The 19,882-nt window shown below is 43.5% G+C and overlaps 1 protein-coding gene across 3 annotated transcripts in view; it reads right to left on the bottom strand.

Annotated features, from left to right (window-relative positions):
- The window catches only part of TET1 (tet methylcytosine dioxygenase 1), a 139,808-nt gene that overhangs the window by 30,318 nt on the left and 89,608 nt on the right, over positions 1-19,882 (bottom strand). For all 3 annotated transcript variants that reach the window (XM_006125251.4, XM_006125252.4, XM_075934927.1), the window contains 4 exons: positions 13,986-14,194; positions 10,956-11,106; positions 7,500-7,589; positions 4,460-4,597 (listed from right to left, as the gene is read on the bottom strand). In XM_006125251.4, coding sequence (XP_006125313.2) covers positions 4,460-4,597; positions 7,500-7,589; positions 10,956-11,106; positions 13,986-14,194 — 588 coding nt within the window. The remainder of the gene's footprint in view (positions 1-4,459; positions 4,598-7,499; positions 7,590-10,955; positions 11,107-13,985; positions 14,195-19,882) is intronic.

Raw genomic sequence — 19,882 nt, 5'->3', positions numbered from 1 at the left:
GAAACTCTTCTGCCCCCCTCCCGGCCCCGGAGCCCTTAAAGGGGCACGGGCTGGCTACGGTGCCCGTGCCAGGTGCAAACCTGCCAGCACCCAGCCAGCAGATCCTGCACCTGGCACGGCACGAGCCAGCCACCCGCTGCCACCCAGCCCTCCGCCTCTTCCCGGGACCAGGCTGGCGGCTCCCGGGAACCTGCCCAGGTCCGCAAGAGGCGGGCGCCCGCCTGGTCTAATGCAGACATCGTGGACCTCATCCACGACCTCCACACTAGGCACAGGAAAGTGGCCATCTAGGACAGGATAGCTGCCAGCCTGGCCACCCAGGAGCAGGTTTGCATGAAAATCAAGGTGGTCCAGTGAGACCCCCGACCCTGAGCCCTGAGCTTAGAATGGCCGTCCTGGGTCAGACCAAAGGTCCATCTAGCCCAGTAGCCTGCCTGCCGACAGCGGCCAACACTAGGTACCCTGGAGGGGATGGACCGAAGACAATGACCAAGCCATTTGTCTCGTGCCATCCATCTCCAGCTTTCCACAAACAGAGGCTAATACCACTCCATGGACCCAACCTCCATGACTTTATCTCACTTCTCTTTAAACTCTGTTACAGTTCTAGCTGTCACAGCCTCCTGCAGCAAGGAGTTCCACAGGTTGACTATTTGCTTCGTGAAGAAGAACTTTCTGTTATTAGTTTGAAGCCTGCTACCCATTCATTTCATTTGGTGTCCTCTAGTCCTTCTATTATGGGAACTAATGAAGAACTTTTCTTTATGCACCCTTTCCACACCACTCGTGCTTTTATAGACCTCTATCATATCCCCCCTCAGTTTCCTCTTTTCTAAGCTGAGAAGTCCCAGTCTCTTTAGCCTTTCTTCATATGGGACCTGTTCCAAACCCCTGATCATTTTAGTTGCCCTTCCCTCTCCCACCCTCTGTCTTCCCCTCTCCCACCTCCTTTTCCCAGTCTCCCCAAGTTTTGTTCAATAAAGAGAGTTTCTATTTTTGAACACACGTGTCCTTTATTTTGTACATCAGGAAGGGGGGCTAGGGAGGGGTAAGTGGAAGGAGGTGAGGGAAGAATGGGGTACGAGCCCCTGATGGGGAGGACTGGGGTGGCTCTGCGGGCTCCTCAGGGTGGAAGCTCTCCTGCAGCCCCCCGATTGACCCCTCTCCCCGGATGGCAGCCTGCGGCAAGTGCAGCCGGGCTGATGGCTGAGTGCTGTGATGTGCCGAGTGTGGGCACTCAGGGCACTCCAAGCCAGGACTGCTCTGCTGTCCCTCATCGAGTTAGACAAGCGAGCAAGGAACCCTGAGAACTGTCTGTCCGGGGTGGGGGTCGGGTCCCTTTAAGCACAGCCCTCGGCTAGCCTGAGACAGCAGCTCCATGCTCTAAGTCCTAATCTGATGCCCTGCCGGCACTGCTTCCGGCCATCCTTAACCTCGGTTCAGGGTCCACTCAATGTGGACATGCTAGTTCGAATTAGTAAAATGCTAATTCGAACTAGTTTTTAGGTCTAGATGCACTAATTCGAATTAGCTTAGTTCGAATTAACTAATTTGAATTAAGTTAGTTTGAATTAGTGCTGTAGTGTAGACATACCCTCAGGATTTACAGAGGACTCAAAGCCAAGAGAAGTTACATCATAAGGTCCTTTTGCTTCCTCTTTCAGCTTATTGATAAAACTACTAAAATAGTAACACTTGTGTAATCAAAATTGATTGCAGGGTCATTTATAATTACTCTTTGTCTATCAGCCATTTTTCAGGCTTTTTAAAAGTAGTGTTGTTTAGACTAATTTTAATTTTTTTTTCTAAGAAATATATGAAGGTAGTGTTTCTAATCGTTCAAGAGGTACCAATATGTCTCACCCACTGTATGACCTTCCTGTACCATATTAGTATTCTATGCAGTGATCAGACTTATATGAAAAGTGACCAGACTCATACTAAATGAATTATTCTTCACGAACCAGAATGATGGGGTAGGATCTGTGCTTGTAAAGAAATCTGTAGGCACCTGTGTGCTGTTGTGAGAGTGGGGAAGGGCACTTCTTCCACGCAGTGAAGACAGTATGAAGAGAAACTGCATGGGCAATCTGAAAGATGCCACTATCTCATTTCATTTCTTTTAATATCTTCACTTTTTCAAATGTGATATCCACAGAATCACTTCCCTTAACATAAGCTCGACTTAAATGGGATATAGCTAAAGATAAAGTTAATAAAGAATTCGATCACGTAACTAATATGATTTGGAATAATTCACAAAACATACTGCATATAAAATATTCAAAGAAATACAGAAGTGTCTCTAATGAATATTTTCTGATGCTGAAGTAACACCAATGATACTAGATAAGTAAATGTATAGTCAGTTGTGGTATAGAACAGATTCCAGTATGTTCTTTAAAGGGAATCCATATTAATGTAAGATCCTCTAAGAAATTCCTACTCTGATACATTGTATTTTCTAACATTATTATCATTTCTCTTTTCAGGATCTACTCTTGAATAGGTGATAGTTAACTTAAGTTCCATGTAATTAAGTTCCATGTCTTTTAATAAGAAGTAATGTTGTATGTACCAAAATAATCTTATTTTGGATATAGTCAAATTATTTTAGCACACAAATGATAAATATACAGTTTAGTTTCCAAAGGCAAGACTGAACATTTAAATCTTCTCTCTGAATTTTTACACTGAAGACGTTCTAGTTCAATACATTTACATTATATGTACTTTAATAACATCTTAACTTTATACTGCAAAATTCTGAAAGGATATTTTAAAGACTGGAATAAATTGCCTAGGGAGGTTGTGGAATCTTCATCTCTGGAGATATTTAAGAGCAGGTTAGATAGACATCTATCAGGGATGGTCTAGACAAGCGGTTCCCAACCCTTCCCAGATGGGGACCCATTTTGACAATTCAGGAAGACTTGGTGACCCAGGCAATTCAAAAATGGGGGGAGGACGGAGGGCAGAGCCACCTGGGGAGACACTTGGCGACCCTTTTGAAATGTAATCGTGATCCATATTTGGGTCGCAACCCATAGGTTGGAAACCCTAGTCTAGACAGTGTTTGGTCTTGCCATGAGGGCAGGAGACTGAACTCGATGACCTCTCGAGGTCCCTTCCAGTTTTAGTGTTCTATGATTCTATTATATGCTTTGTGAATTATTTTATGAAGCTATTTCATAATCTTATCCCATACATTCTATATTAGCAAAACACTACACGTAATTCAGGACTGCTGTTCATGGGTTGCCTTTAAAGCTGCTTACAGACTTAAAGCCAGAGATCCCTATCCAACAAAGCCCTTAAGCACATATTATTAAGCAGGGCTCGACAATTACGGCAATCTACTCGCCCGTGGCGAGTAGATTTTAGCCCGGCATGGGGCCGCAGCGAGATCAGCGCATGCGCAGCGTGCCAAACCGTGCGGCTGGTGAGCGGGATTCGCCACCGCTTGTCAAGCCCTGTCATTAGCCATACGTGTAATTCCAGTTAAATGAATGGGAGTACTCACACACTTAATATTAGTCACATGGTCAAGTACTGTGCTGAACAGGGCTGTATTTCTTAAGCTACAGGAATATATTAAATTAAATTTTAATTTTCTAGTTTTTGAAGATGATATTAACTAAAAAGCATCCCAACTAAGTAGGAAGTGCTTGTAATTAAAGCTCAACCTGCCGAAAACAATAAATTCACAAAAGCATTCTTGGATTTATTTTGTTTTGTGCTTATCTGTCTTCTGGCCTCATTTTCTAAAAGATAATTTAATAGAAATGGTATTCCTTGTCTCATTTTTTCCATAATCATACAATGAACATCTATGCCATCATACCACAGAATGACAACTATAGGGATTCCTTCCACACTGGGACAATGGGAGACTATTCCCTTTAATTAATACCAGAAAGACTTTTTAAAAATAACTCTAGCACACTCCAAGATATTACCATGTCTGTTTTCCTACCAATAGCTGCATTAGCCTAAAGCCTGTCAGGCACTATGGTGAATGTGAAAACTGGGAGTGATAAAATGCAAGAGATAATGAGTTCATTTACATAAGTTCTTGTTCTGCAGAAATTGTATGCAATTCTTGGCTCCAGGGCGTGTTTCTTTTATTTAACTTTGGACATCAAACCTTTACTTTAAATACATTATCTTTCCTGAGATAGACTGAGCATGCAGGACTTGCATATTTGAGATGGCTGTAGGTATTTTATCCTAGATTTCACCTTTGCTTTTCTTATTATGCAGTCTAATAAGGTGAATAATAATAAGCCTTCTGCAGGCTAATAATGAATAAACACACCCAACTCCTGTGGATATTTATATAAAGAAAGACTTGTAATATTTTAGCATTAGAATTTTCATGCAAATTTATCGCTAAATGAAGCAGCATTTAACCATCACAACAGAAAACATCACAAATGAGAAAATGATATGTACATACCACAGTGCTTCCATTGTGCATATTGTGTGTATCTTTATGGGCGTGGGCACAGAAATCTATACAAGCTGTAACACCAGAGAAAGGCCTACCATCCTTGGATCCAAGCCGACAGTCTGGGCCCATGTGTTCATTTTCCACCTAAATATAAAATAACTAGGTTTATTTCACGATGACACTGAGAAACTTCAAGACTCTATGGGACACATTAGCATTGATTTTTCATTAAATAATGGTTATCAGGTAAACTGCTTTATCAGAAAGTAAATACTTTGTTGTGCAACCTGTAATTAACATGTAACATTCACTATGACATCACTGAGGGTAGGTCTACATTGCATTTTTCAGATAAAACTCCAGTTATGTCCACACCGCAATTGTGTTCTTTTAAAAAAAAAAATCGAAAAAACAGAACGGATTTTCCGACATTGGTAAACTTCTTTCTATGAGCAAGAAGCCTTTTACCGAAAGAGCTCTTTCGGAGCCCTCCACCGCTCCCCAGGACCAGTCCCCCAGCTCCCAGGAGCCTGCCAGGGGCCGCAAAAGGCGGGTGCCTTCCAGGTCTAGTGCAGAGATCATGGACCTGATTGAGGTTTGAGGGGAGGCCTCCAATGTCCATGATCGCCGCACTAGACACAAGAATCTGGCCATCTATAGGAAGACGGTTGACAACCTGGCCACTGAAGGCCACATGCGCACCCAGGAGCAGGTGCGCATGAAAATCAAAGAGCTGCGGCAGGCCTATGCCAGGGCCACAGGGGGCAGCTCCCAACCAGGGGCAGACCCACACACCTGCTCCTATTTCAACTCCCTGGACTGCATCCTGGGGGGCGGGACGGTCTATGCCCCCCCAGGTGGTCATCAACCCTGGGGTAGAAGGCCCTGACCAGAGCATCAAGGAAGAGGAGGAGGAGAACCAGGAGCCAGAGGAGGCCATCATCACCACCCAGATGAGCCAGGACTCCCAAGCTGTGCCAGTGGACCTGTCGCCGGTGTCATCTCAGGCCAGGGAGGCAACAACATGTGAGTGCCATCACTGCCCCCTTATGACGGAGAGCGGGGGGACGGGGACGGAAACCAGGGACTGCGTGTGTGGGCCTTGCTGTCCATGGGTCACGCAGCAACCTTTGCATGTGCAATCATGTGCCATGCAACCCCTGGGCATGTGGCCCAACTGGCTGCCACACAGGGGCCTCACCCTGTTAGCCACACGCGTGTGAGAAGGTATGAAATTCTCCTGACTCTGGGGTGGGACACAGCAGGACACCCTCCCTCCACAAGGCCACTCTACACAGAGGCAGGGGACATCTCTCCCCGCCACCCACACTATATACACTACAGGGACATGGGTGTGGTCTCGGGCAGCTCCCACTCCCGGGGATAGCAGGACATTCCGAACATGGCCTGTGTGCAAGCACATCAGCTCTGATGGTGCAGGGAATGGTCATCCTCACCTTGCAGAGGGGGGCTGGGGTTCACCCACTGTATCCGTGTCCCCAGGGACACCTGACCACTTCTCTTGTTTCTCCACAGCCGTACCAGCTGCGCGTGCAGGGCGCACTACCCTTCCCGGGACATGCTCCCGCACCCAAGGGCTCCGCAGGCCCACCCATGCAGTGGAGGGGTTATCAACAGCAGCACCTGGGGGCACTGCGAGCCCTGCACCACACCCTCCAGCACTGGGTGCAAGAAGACTTGTAGCTCCGGCGGGAGCAGCTTGCCAGCACCTGCAGACCCTGGTGCAGAGCATGCTGCCTCCTGACGCTCCAGGATCTGCTACCTTCCCAGCTACTGCTCCTCCTCTCAGTCCTTCTCCCCCTCCCGCTTCTCCCTCCACCTTCTTCCCATCCTCCATCCTCCCCGTCCTCCCAGGGACACCGAGGCCCCCACACCAACAGTGCTGGGAGACAGTTGGTCTAGTGAGACCCCCAACCGTGAGCCCTGCACTTCCCCTCGCCCTTCTTCCCCTTGCTTCCCCCTTCCAGCTCCCTCCTCCCAGGTTTCCCTCTCCCCTCTCCCAGCCTCTCTCTCCTATCTCCCATCTCCTTTCCCCAGTCTCACCAGAGTTTCATTTCCCCCTCCCCCCCCAGTTTTGTTAAATAAGGAGAGTTTGTATTTATGAAAATATCTGTATTTTATTTTACACCAGGAAGGGGGGTTAGGGAGGGGTAAGTGGAAGGACGTGAGGGAGGAATGAGGCACAAGCCCCCAGTGGGGCACACCAGGGAAGCTCTTCGTTCTCCTCAGGGTGGAAGCTCTCCCACAGAGCCTCCTGGATACTCACAGCCCCCCGATGGATCTCCCGGATGGCAGCCTGCAGCAAGTGCAGCCAGGCTCACAGCAACGCGTCCAAGAGAAGCACCAGAGCGCCCAGAGACAGCTCTGGATCCATGCTGTAGAGTGCTGTGATGTCCCGAGTGAGGGCAACCAGAGCACACGGAGACAAAAATGCTTTGCTGTCCCTCATTGAGGTAGACAAGCAAGCAGGGAAACCTGAGAACCGTCTGTCCGGAGGGGGTGGGGGGGAAAGGGCCTTTAAGCACAGAACTCAGTTAGCCTCAGGCAGCAGCCCCACACGGTAAGTCCTGACCTGGTGCCCTGCCAGAACTGGTTCCGGCCAGCCTTAAATGCGATTCAGAGTCTACTCAGTGTGAATGTGCTATTTTGAAAAAGCAAAATGTTATTTTGAAATGCATTTTGTGTGTTGACGCATTATTTTGAAATAAGATATTTCGAAATAACGCTACAGTGTAGACATGCCTTTCGGAAGAAGTTTTTTCAGACGATCTCTTCCAGAAAAGCTTCTTCTGAAAGAAGCCTGTAGTCTAGACATATCCTGAGACAAACAGCTGAGCCAGATTTATATAATTATTAGACTTCCATAAATAATAAAAGCTCTCTAGTCACAAAATTATTTATAAGGGTTATTAGTCCTTGAGGCATAATCTGATAAGCAACTGAGGACAAAAAGACCTTTTCTCCAGAGTATAGTACTAGAAAATTGAAAACCTGCAATTCTACTGCATGAATTATAAAGACTTACCTGGTTCTGAAAAGCATCAGGAGCAAGTTTCTTATAAAGTGGAGCCACATCAGTAGCCAAAGTCTGCAAATTATTTTCAAGATGTTCTTCCTAGAGACAACAGTATTTACAGAGTTATAATTTATTTGAACATTGAATTTAGTCTGGAGAGGTGCTAACACAAACCATCAAAATCAGGACATTCAAAAATAACATGGCTTCAGTTCTGTATTTCATAGAAACACAGAATACGAGAACCAGAAGGGACCTTGAGAGGTCATCAAGTCCAGCATTCTGCCCTCATTGAAGGACCAAGCACCATCTATTTTACTTCTGTTTCTTATTGTTAAAATAAACCTGCTGTTTGACATGGCAAAGTGTCAAACTGGTAAAAACACTGCAAATTAAAATAGTCAAACAACTAATAGTGTAGTATACAATTTATGTTTGCTAGTGGACAGTGGGCACAGCTTTAAAACCAATACACAAGAGGTTAACTTCAGTTTCAGTTTCCCCTTCACTTGCACAAGTAGCCTGGGGAAGAGCTAGAAACAAGACATTGCAGAGATAGGGAGAGTTAATTAATGTCTGAGGGAACAGTAGCATACCCATGTACTGAGTACTGGGAGAACCCCATCTTGGAGAACCCTTTTCTTATGTTTTTTTTCTTGTGGGAACTTTTAATTTAAATGGGTAAAAGATTTGCTCCACTTGAAAAATCCTACTGATTAACTGCTGCATTATATCTGCAGGATCATCCCACCAGTTTAGTACATAATTTTCCATTCCTTCTTGGGAAATAGCTCCTCCCACTGCACCACAGATCTTGATTGTTATATCTGATGGTGACTGCCTAGGGAGGTATGCAAGGTCTCAATTAGCACAGGGACTGAAGAGGTTTCTAACAGAAGGAGAGGACTCCTTTTCCGATAGAACACCAGACTTTTGCACATAAATCCTACTGCAACATCACAAACACATTACAAAGTGGCAAAGCATTATAACTTGTTATGTTCTGCATAAGACTTTTCCTTCTGAGAATTCATGTGAAGCTACACACACACACATACACACACACACACACACGCTTTTCAGTGTTTTATTAGATTTACAAAATGGTATCATGCTGCAAATTCACACCGTAATCAATTTATTATCTACAGCTAGCCCATATTTCTCTTGACTGTAGGTAATCTAAGTAACAGATCTTTAGTTTAAATCTATACTATATGCTATTCTTACCTAAATGTATTATCATACACTTCTTTACATTAAACCTCATCTCACTCCGTCCAGTGCCTCAAATGATCAAACGATCCAAATCTTTCTGTACATTGAATCTATCTTCTTTATTTGCTATACCTCCTAGTTTTATGTCATCTGCAAAATGATCAATATCCAACATTTAGCTAAGATGAAGAAATACCTCCTAGTCAGAATTAGTGGCCCAAATGAACCCATGAACCCAAATGAAGGGAATAAAGACTTTCTAATGATTTTCCCTGCTTTTGTCTATAGTTTTTTTAAAAAGTGGAATTATAACATTATGCATGAGTGGATAGGTGAAAAATGCAAGACTTCTAGGAAATATTTAGCTTTAGTGGCATACAGAAGATTGCAGTTTGACTTTTTTGAGAAGGAATGAATGTCACGACTGCACAAAAAAGCATGAAAATAACCTGAACCTGAACAAGCTGGGTGTTTGGGCTCTCTGACAGCAATGGGTGGGGCAGGTTGGTAGGAGAGGTTCACTTAGAAGAAAATATACTCAGATATTGAATCCAGTTAACTAAGAGCAATGGCAACTTGTAATACATATTTTGAAGCAAATCAGATTATCCAGTCAGGGTGCAAACAATCTTTTTCCTCAGACCTTTGGAGAGAAGCGAAGCTAAAGAACAGCTAAGATCAGAACAAAAGGGACCTTTGAGATTATTTTCACATTCTTTCATGCTGGGTTAAGGATGTTAAATTGCTTGGCCAATGGTGGGGTGCAGAAGGCCAGTGTGATGAGGGGCAGTCTCGCCCGAGATCGCAGATTCAGCAGCAATGGAGCTAGCACAGCAGAAGTGTAACCCCGCCTGGTCAGAGGCAGCAAGGCCAGCACGCAGGAGCACAGCCCCAGCCAGCAGAGAGTGGCAGCACAATCCCAGCCAGGCCAGCTTAGTGGAGATCATAGCCTTGCTCAGGCCAGACGCAGTGGGGCTGGCGCCCGGGAGTGTAACCCAGGCTGGCAGCAAGAACACAGCCTCAGCCACAGTGAGCACACTGTGGAGGTAGGTAGCCCCAGCCCTGTCAGGGCTGCGAGCAGCAGGCCTGTGGTGGGGAGCAGGACCAACAGCCTGGAGGGGAGCCTCAATCTCTTCTCGTCTGGCAAACTCTGTCATTTGGGACTGCTCGGGTCCCAAGGGAGCTGGACCAGGGAGGTCTCACCTATAGTTATTTGACTGTGTCATGTTTAAGGAAATGTATTCTCACGGGTGTCCTATGGAGGCATGGTACCCAAAAAATTCTAGTCCATTATAGGTGTTATACAGGAGAACCAGTCCATCAGCTGGGCAGATAGCAGTGTGAAAGAGGCAGAACCCAGAGGTACCACTGTTTTATTCTAGCACAAGGTATGGAATTTGTACTATGGGAATGCAATCTTTGGATACCCAGCAGAGCACTATATTTCTTTATTTGGGCAAGTCCTGAATGGACACAATGTAGTGCAGGGCTACTCAACTTTGGAAGCCACAGGGCCACAATGATACTCACAGCACATGACGAGGGCCGCAACTGAAGTATGGTTGCATGTACATGCATATATATATGCAAATATATGCAAATAGCATCTTTCACACTGACAGGAATGAATACAAAGATTAAGGCAAGACTATCCAATACATAGGCCCCATTTAAGTCAGTTCTGCTGATATTAATAAAATGCAATATTTACCTGATTTCCCCCCATATGACAGCACTTTTAATGAGCAATGACAGTCCAGGAATTTAACTATTAAAATGCATATCAACAGAAGACCATTGCCACATGTTGAGCCTCATGTAAACACAAACTGTACCATGGGCCGTAAACAAATGGGCCGCAGGCTGCATGTAGAGGCATCTAGGAGTGACATGTTTAACAGGCTTTCTAAAGGTATCTGGTATGTCTGCTTGCAAAAATCTGTTTCATTCTATGACATGTTCACATAGTATGAACATTCCACATGAACGCAAACAAAATTACACAAAGTTGCTAAACCTGCACACAAAACAAAGCAATAATATGAGAATAATTTTAGGACATTATATTACATAGCAAGATACAACGAATTTTCATCACGTGTTGAGAAAGGTAGCCCTGTAAGTTTTATGGTGGAGGGTATACAGGGAAACGTGTATGTAGGTATATGTGCGTGAGAGGACATTGGCAGACTCTACTATTAATACTCTAAACACTCCTATTAATTTATTTTCAGAGAAAGAACTTACTTGTTTAGGGTCATCTGTGAGAAGTCTAAATTTCCTGGGGGTTTTGCTTCTGGCAAATTTGCAGCCATTGAAATACATACTCCATGAACAGCCAAATGAGAATGATGCTCCACAAGTTTCAGGATCAAGCCCCTGACATGCACAAGTGCGGCTGAAAGATAAGTAAATGCATGACTATCAGCTGGCAAAGCAGAAACTTTCTAGAGATACAGGATTACTTACACGACTTCTAGAAGCCATAATGAAATAACAGAATGATTTATAAATATATCTGAAATTTTAAATCAATTGTTTCTATTATCTATTATTATTAGGCCTGTATTATCTATTTATGAAAGAATGATTGACTTACTATTCTTATAAGTCATTCCCAATTAAGTCAACCCCCCAAACTTTTATCTAACATGAAAATATATATCTCCTTGTTACACCCACATTAATGTAATTTTGACTTCTCCAGGTTTAATTAATTTAAAAAATGCAAGTAAATGGCACTCTTATTACAGCCTCCCCTCCCCCCATAAATACTGTCCACGGCTCTGTGGAACCTGTATACTGAAAGTCATCCACATTTTGAAGTGAAAGAATACTAACATGGAAGAATCGAGCTATAAAAGGATTCGGATTAGAGACAGACCCTCCAAGAATCTGCACAGAGGCAGAGCTTCTTGTGAGGTATCATTTGGCAGCTATGAATTTTCCCGAGGGGTATCTGTGTTAGTCTGTAACTGACCACTCGTTTTTAAACTTTCCAGTCAATTTATCAGCCAATGGGATAAATTAGTTTCATTTCTGACATGCAAAGGGACATCCCATGTTTGAATGCCTAGGTTCTCTAACCTCTGAAGCTCAAGAAGTTTGATGATAACCTAGTCCATTCTGAGTAGCACAGCATCAGTAGGAATGCAGCAGGCATGGATCCAACTAATGCACAATCTTGGAGCAGGGGTGGGGAACTTACAGCCCATGGATTCCTAAAGTCCCTGGCTACGTCTACACTGTAGTCAGCCGCTGGTCAGTTTCAGCAGTGGCTGACTTGGGGACGTCTGAGGCAGAGCAGCTGGGGTGCTGCCGGGTTGGTCCAGTAGCGCCGAGGAGCGGTGCTGCGGGACCAACTGGCAGTGCCCCAGCTGCTCTACCACAGGCATCCATGAGAAAAGCCTGGTCTGCTGGGGGGGGGAGGGGGAGGGCGCACTAACTGCCCCCCCCACCAGCAGACCATGGAGATGCGCCACGGTCCTGCCGCCCAGGTCCTCCGCGGCTTTGCTCCGCGTCTCCCTGGTCTGCAGACCAGGGTACGGAGCAAAGCCACGGAGAACCCGGACGGTGGGACCGCGGCGCATCTGGGCAGTCCCGCCGCTAGCGTCCTCCGCGTCTTTGCTCCACGTCTCCCTGGTCTGCTGGGCCCCCCACCCCCAGCAGACCAGAGAGACGCGGAGCAGCTTTTCTCGCCCCGGAGGACGCGGGAGGCGGGACCGCGGCGTGTCTGGGCGGTCCCGCTGCTCGCGTCCTCCAGGGCGAGAAAAGCCCCGTTCGTAAGTACGGATCCGACATAAGTCGGGGACTGCCTGTACTGCAGAGTTTTTGCGTCAAACCAGCCGTTTTCGCACAAAAACTCACAGAATGTCCACACTGCCAGTACATTTTTGCACAAATAAACTTACAGTAAATCAGAAGAAGAGAGGGGTTTTTGTGCAATAGTTATTCCTCTTTCTATGAGGAATAAGCCTTTTTGCGCAAGAGCTCTTGCGCAAAAAGGTGTGTGTGGATGGGAAACAGGGCTTTTTGAGCAAAAACAGCCTATTGAAAGACGCACAGGTGCCCTAGTGCAGTGTTTCAACCTTTTTTTAATATAAAATACCCCTTAAAGAAAAAAAAGATAATTACCCCCAGTACCTACAGTTTTCAGACACACACATATTTTTTTCTACCATTGCAACACAATTGTTTAAACAACTTAATCATAGCTGGGTGGGTGATGAAATTTTTGGGTGTAAAAAGTACAAAAATAATAAAGTGCTGTAAAACTTAAAACAAAAATTCAGTTTTATCCAAATTTCAGTTGTGTTGATGTACCACTGGTTGAGAAACACTGACCTAATGGCCATTCTGTTAATGGCAATCAGAGCTCTCCTGCAAGAGAGCGTCCACGCAGTGTGGACACTCTCTTGTGCAAAAGCGCATCGCTTTCCTGATGCACTTTTGCAGTGTGGACACACTCTTGCACAAGAAGTTAAAGCTTCTTGCACAAGAAGCCTGGAGTCTAGACGTAGCGTATCACCTCTGCCCCAGTATCTTGGTGTCTGTATCTATTTCAAATGCCCCATGTTGCAACATACAAAATAACTGTCATCAAAAAACAACCAACCAACCAACCACCCCACAAAGCAATTCAATCAGGAGAAATCAAAATCACTACAAAATGTGGGTACAACTAGCTAAAAAGCTGAAGACACAGCTACCTGAACTGTAATACACAATTTTCCATTTACATGAGAGCCTGAAAGAGTGTAACATATAGTTAAAAAAAACCATCCTTAGAGATATAAGCTAGATAGTACTTGATATGACTTGCACTGGCAACAGTCTAGAGTCACCCTGCTTGAGGGGAAGTCCTGGAGGAACTGTACCACCAGGAGATGCAATTCCTTTGGGACACCCAGCACACAAAGTGAGTGTACATACGATGTTCTTTCTCAGGAATGTACAGTGTGTTTTCCACTTATAGTCCAACCAAACTGGTGCAGCATGGCAGTCACATTTCACCTCCTTCCTATCTCTTTGGGTGATGAAAGGCCTTTATTACCAATAAAGGGAGCAATCCCTGTCTTGTCTTAACACGTGCATTCCTATTGCATGTTCTGGCTCTTATTGATTAACAGGAATTGAACACCATACTAAAATGACACCTAATGGTTTATATTTTAAATACATTTATATAGTTTGATTTTTAAATCAAATATGTTTCCTTTCCTGCAGACCAACATACAAAACAATAAGGAAATAAAAGGTGCTATGAACTTCACTTACTCTTCATTTAACGCACATCTACGGCTTGTGGGACAGCCATATTTTCTGAGACTCTGTGTCAGTTCTTTATATAATGTATCAGCCAGAAGATGAGGAATCCCTTCCCAGGCCAAAATCAGAATCACTATGACGGCAGTTTGGCAGTGATGTCCTGCACGCTGACGTACCAAGCACAGCAACTTTTCCTCATCACTACTTCTTCGTATCACCTATAAGAATCATTTTATTCATTCTTAGATTAAGAAAGGAAATATTTCTAAGATCTTTTGCCACAAACTTGCTTGCAAAATAATCCCCTACTGATTAATCCTATCCTCTTCTTATTCATTACTATATAAATAAATTACATTCAAAATAAAAACAAAAAAGAAACCAAAATACTTAAATTACACTGAAGGCTAAACTTTCTCCTCAGCTATTTATGTACTCCACTCATTGAGGTCAACAATAGTCATTTTTGCAACCTGTCCAATTAACTTCAATGCAAGTTGTGAGCATTTAACAGCAAAATTTAACCCTAAAACTGTTAAATAAGCGAGCAAAAACAAGAAGATCCCAAGATAATATTCTATAAACTTGGAACTTCCTAACTTTTGCTAATTTATATCATAAGCTTAATATTATTAAAATCTTCTGTATTAACTGTGAATTTCTAACTCTAGCCTTGAAATATTCTAGCAGAAGCCTTTGCTGCCCAGAGAGGTCCCAACAATGATGGGCTCTAGGGAGGACAATATCTTATCCTCTTCAATTGAGCATGTTGCTGTACTGCCCTCTGGTCTGTGTAAGAAATCAGGAACTCTTTTCTGTGTCTGACTGGGTAGAAAGAAGCAGGAAGATGGGTTAAGAAAAAAAATAATTATAGGAGAAATGGTAATCCTGGTATAATTGATTGACTGAAAACCTAATGTCTCCTGTGATATCATACTGACAAGACTACCTTTAAAAAGTAAAATTCAGGTACGTAAAAGAATTTACCTCAAAATTACATAAACTTACGTTAAGATAAGAACATAAGACTGGCCATATTGGGTCAGACCAAAGGTCCATCCAGCCTAGTATCCTGTGTGCTGACAGCAGCCAATGCCAGGTGCCCCAGAGAGAATGAACTGAACAGATAAAGATCTCTCTCCTGCAATCCATCTCCACCCTCTGACAAAAAGGCTAGGGACACCATTCCAAGATAGCTTCTATACTTATTACCATATCACCTTTGAGATTATGTAATTAGAAGAAAGCAGTGAAGAGAGATACATTTTTTCTCTATTTTTACAATAAAACTATGAGTAAGACTTTTCCTTGATATTGTTTATATGCAAAATTTTTAATTTGTTGGCAAAGAATTACCCCCAGAATAACAATGGGGTCCTGGCATATGACTAGCAATACAAATAACAACAGATAATCAGGAGTACTATTGACTTTATAAGACATGCAAAGCTAAGGAAAAATTTGCTTGATATCCTACTCCTATATGTTCATTAGGTACTTGCCATAATTAGAGTCAAAGATACATTATGTAAAAAATAATCAAATTATACTAAATAATAAGTAGATAAAAATTAGCTTGGCAGGGATTGGTATTCTCCAAATAAAACTAACAGGATACCGTGGTCTCTCCATGAAGCATTGCTACTCCCATTAAAGACTGAAGTCCCATTCATAAGGTGAAATAACCACATAGTAGTAGCCTGTATCTCTCATGGCAAACAAAACTGAACTATTGAGCCCACACATGCACCTGTTGCAGACATCTGGGGCACAGCCAATATTCTGTGACAATACTAGAAGTATCCCGAAATAGCTATTCCACATCTAGTGAAGCAGCCCGTTATTTTGAAATAACAGGCAACTTATTCCAACTTCCCAGTAATCCTTGTTCCACGAGGGTTACGGTGCATTTCGGAATAGCGAGTTATTTAAAAATTTGGCGCTGTGTAGACTGCACCAAATTACTAAATAGGGTATTTTGAAATACATTCTAAATAAGGTACGCAATTTGCGTAGCACAAATTGTGTAGCTTATTTCAAGGTAGGGGTGCTGTGTAGACGCACCCTTACAGTGAACAAGTAATACAGAAATCATATATATGAAGTTCATATATGAAGTCATGAGTCACAAATGCAGTAAAACCAGCATGCACAGGCACAGCATGGCAAACATGATATAACGACAGAAATACAGGCAATAATACGTAAGGAGACAATCATTCATTACACTGCCCTACCCAAATAACCCAAACGGTCAGCATGTGGGTAAGATAGTAATGAGGGACTGCAAATGCAAGAAGGGAAGAGAACTTCACCTGCCCATATGATACTTTTAATGTCCAGGTCAATATGTGGGTTGCCTATCTAGCCAATGACACAGCCTCCTTGTTGTTGCGAAACAATTCTAGATCCTTGGCCTAGTCATCCATAAGCATCTGAATCATTCTGACACATTAATGTGGGAGAACTGCCACCTTTGCAGTTTCCCTAAAAACTCACAAACAACTAGAGAATATTTAATATTAATGGATTAATAGGCAAACTGTTACAGCTTAGCTGGAAAAAGCAGACTCTGTGTTCATATGTGTTAAGAGAAAGGCAGCTATAAATAATTTAAGTTGAAATCTGAATAAAACACGTAACAAACACTGATATACCTGAAATTAAACAAAATGCCTACCAAGTACTTCTAACTGTGGCATCAATCCTTAAAAACAATCCTGGAAGTGATTAAGCAACCACGATTTGTTACATAGGCAAAATAATAAGAGTAGGAAAATACTTCATTTTCCATTTGGGCTAAGTTGGAAGTATTTACAGGGAGCCTATTATGCCTGATATAGAATACAAATAATTTAGAATTGATGACAGTTAACATTTTATAAACTTTTAAAAAACAATTATTTTAACTCGACAAAAGAGGGATTTAATTTCATTGTTCAATATAAAATATGATGTTACTAGTGTCTTAATCTTTCTCTTTCTCCGGTTTCATAACCAGTATGAGAAAGGCTAGTACCTCAGTTTCTCAGTACAAAATATTTGTCCTTTCATATATTTTTAAACGGCAAATGTACAGTTCAGAAAACATGATGGGCAGGAAAATAATATATACAGTCAATATGCTCGCTCAGAGTTAAATATTATTGAATTAGTTTCTTTATGTATGAAGTAGATAATGTTTACTGGACCCCAAGCCACATTATAATACACTGCTTCTCAAGCCATAAAGATGGCAAATAGATTTATCAGTTGTCTGAGTTTTATTTTTGAGGCTCTTCTGTAGTTACGAGTATACCATATGTTCTTAATTGTACTGTGTTGCTTTGACTCCTGAAGTCTTATGCTACATCTACACAGCAACATTATTTCGAAATAACTAGCATTATTTTGAAATAACATAGTCTGCATCTACACAGCCAGTAGTTATTTCAACATAATGTTGAAATACTCTCAAGCTAGAGGACTTCTTACTCTGACTCCTGCAACCCTCATTTTATGAAGAGTAAAGGAAGTCAGAGGAAGAGTGCTCCATTTCGACTAACACGGCTACATTTCTATTGCTATGTAGGATGAACTCGAAATAAGCTATTTCAAAATAAGCTATGCAATTGATGTAGCTCAATTTGCATAGGTTATTTTGATTTAAGCCCTGCTATATAGATGCACCCTTAGTGATTTCTGCTTCTGCTTTTTCTATCCGAGGTAACACACTTTTCTTGCCTGGCTATCTAGTTTGAGTTCAACATGAGGTTAAATAGTCAAGTACAGTTCCTCCATATCAGAAGATGGTGACAGTGCAGCTAGAATTCTGGAGCAGTGCCATTCCCGCATTCCACAGCTGACTGGCTGAAATCAATAAAAAACAAACCTTGTCTCTATTAACACATAATCATTCCATAGCAACACCATGTCTAACTTTAATTCATATAGCAAACATAAGTGGCATGTCTGCATGGCGCAAGGGCATATCCAGCAAACAAAATTAGCAGGCAATTCTTGCAATTGAAAGAAAGAAAGATTCAGAGTGGCTTAACTGAGAGTTCTAGTCCATCCTTTTATTTATGGATTCCAAAGGAATTATTTGCAGGTGAAATGCAGCATATGGAGCTCTGTAAGGCAGCCTCTCCAAGGCTTACAACACAACCTCTACTGTTATAATGTAGGTACAAGTCAGCTAGCTGCCTTACTGGTTTTCACCATGTGCAGAGATGGGCTACTGAAATTCTAGGTGTTTTCCTGCTGGACTACTACTCCTTTTTTCCAAGGGATTTCCTCTTACAAATGAGGCCTTAACACATTCCAATATCACATTCTTTTCCAATGCATTCTGAAATCAGGAGTAATGTGGAACTTTACTTCTGCCCAGGCATTCTACAAAACAAGTAAAATCAAGGTTCCACTTGATTTCTGATCAATACTCAACATGCTAGTTTTGATTATAAAGTCCTACGTGATTTTGAAGCTCACTAACTCTCTCCATATGCAACAGGAAGCATTTACAATATTCTGTGATACTTAAGATAGCAATACCCAAATTAATTGGGAAGGGGCCAGTGACGGGTTCTTCAGTGAGGAATTCTGAGCTCTGGAATCCACTTTCTACATTGATTCCTCAGGACCTAAAGTTCATAACCTTCAGGGTATCCCCTAAATTTCACCTGTTATCCCAGTTCTTTTCTGGGCAGAACAGAGGATGCTACTGAACAGGATAAGCTTCCAAAAGATGACATATTATGGTGCCTGATGGGAGATTAATAGGTATAGTTCTTAGGTTTATAACCTACCAGAAAATGTACTTGTACTTGGTGTTGCTCAGATCTTTAACTCAAATAAGTTTTGTTTTTCTTCACTTAAATCATTGCTCTGGGGTGGGGCTAGAGATGAGGGGTTCAGTTTGCAGGCTATCATGGGGAGAGAAGACAACCCCAGCCCTCTCTCACTGCAGCAGCTTGGGGCCAGGTGAGAAGTGCCTCTCCATGGCAGCTGCACTGGCACAGCCAGAGGAGTGATACATGACTCCCGGCTGGAGTCAACAACAGTTAGAGGAGGTGACATTGGGACTGAGGACCCTGCACATGCAGGAGGCAGGTGCAGGATCGGGGCCCTTTGGAGTTTTGCACCCATGGGGACTCAGTCTGGGAGAAAGGGACAAGCAGTGGCTCAGCCCCCGAGGGCACCATGGATTGGACCCCTGCCAGACCCTATCCCCTGCAGGGCTGGACACCCCATGGTCACCTACCCACTCACCCCCATCTTGTTGTGCCGTGGCCAGCCTCCCTGCCCCTCCATTTTCCTGAACCCTCCCCCAAGCCACCTTGACCCCAGTCCTGTTCCCAGGGGCACCCTGTCCCACAACTTCCAGAACCCCCTCAGTCACTTTGTTCCTGAGCTTTAGCCCCAGGCACTCCTTGACACCATCTCCGACCCCTGGACAGACACCCTACCCCCAGCCTGCTCCTGCACCCTCTCCTATGGCTAGACACCCTACTCCCAGCATGCTTCTGCACCCTACTTCCCACCCAAACTTTGCACCCCACCTCCAACCCAGATCCTGCACTCCATCCCTATCCCACTCACTGGTAGCCCTATCCCACATACTGAACCCCTCATTTTTACTCCACCCCAGAGCCTAAGGGGGTCCATAAAACCACTAACTCCAGAACCCCAGAAAAGTAAATCTGGCCTATAGGAAGCCCTGAACCTCAGTCCTTCCTATCCCTTCCCTTCCCCTTGCTCCGTGGGGCTAGAGAACCAGAGGAGTGAGGTGTTTCAATTGGGGGCCATGTGAAGATTGGGGCTTTTTGGGGGAGGTTTTTTTGCTTCTACTTGTATAGTCCCCAACTACTGATTTTTTTGTGGGTCAGTGGCCCCTGACACAAAAAGGTTCCCTACACCTGCCATAA

Source organism: Pelodiscus sinensis, chromosome 8 (genome assembly GCF_049634645.1).
Source record: "Pelodiscus sinensis isolate JC-2024 chromosome 8, ASM4963464v1, whole genome shotgun sequence".
Taxonomy (NCBI): Eukaryota; Metazoa; Chordata; order Testudines; family Trionychidae; genus Pelodiscus; species Pelodiscus sinensis.
This window is presented reverse-complemented; position numbering and strand designations above follow the sequence as displayed.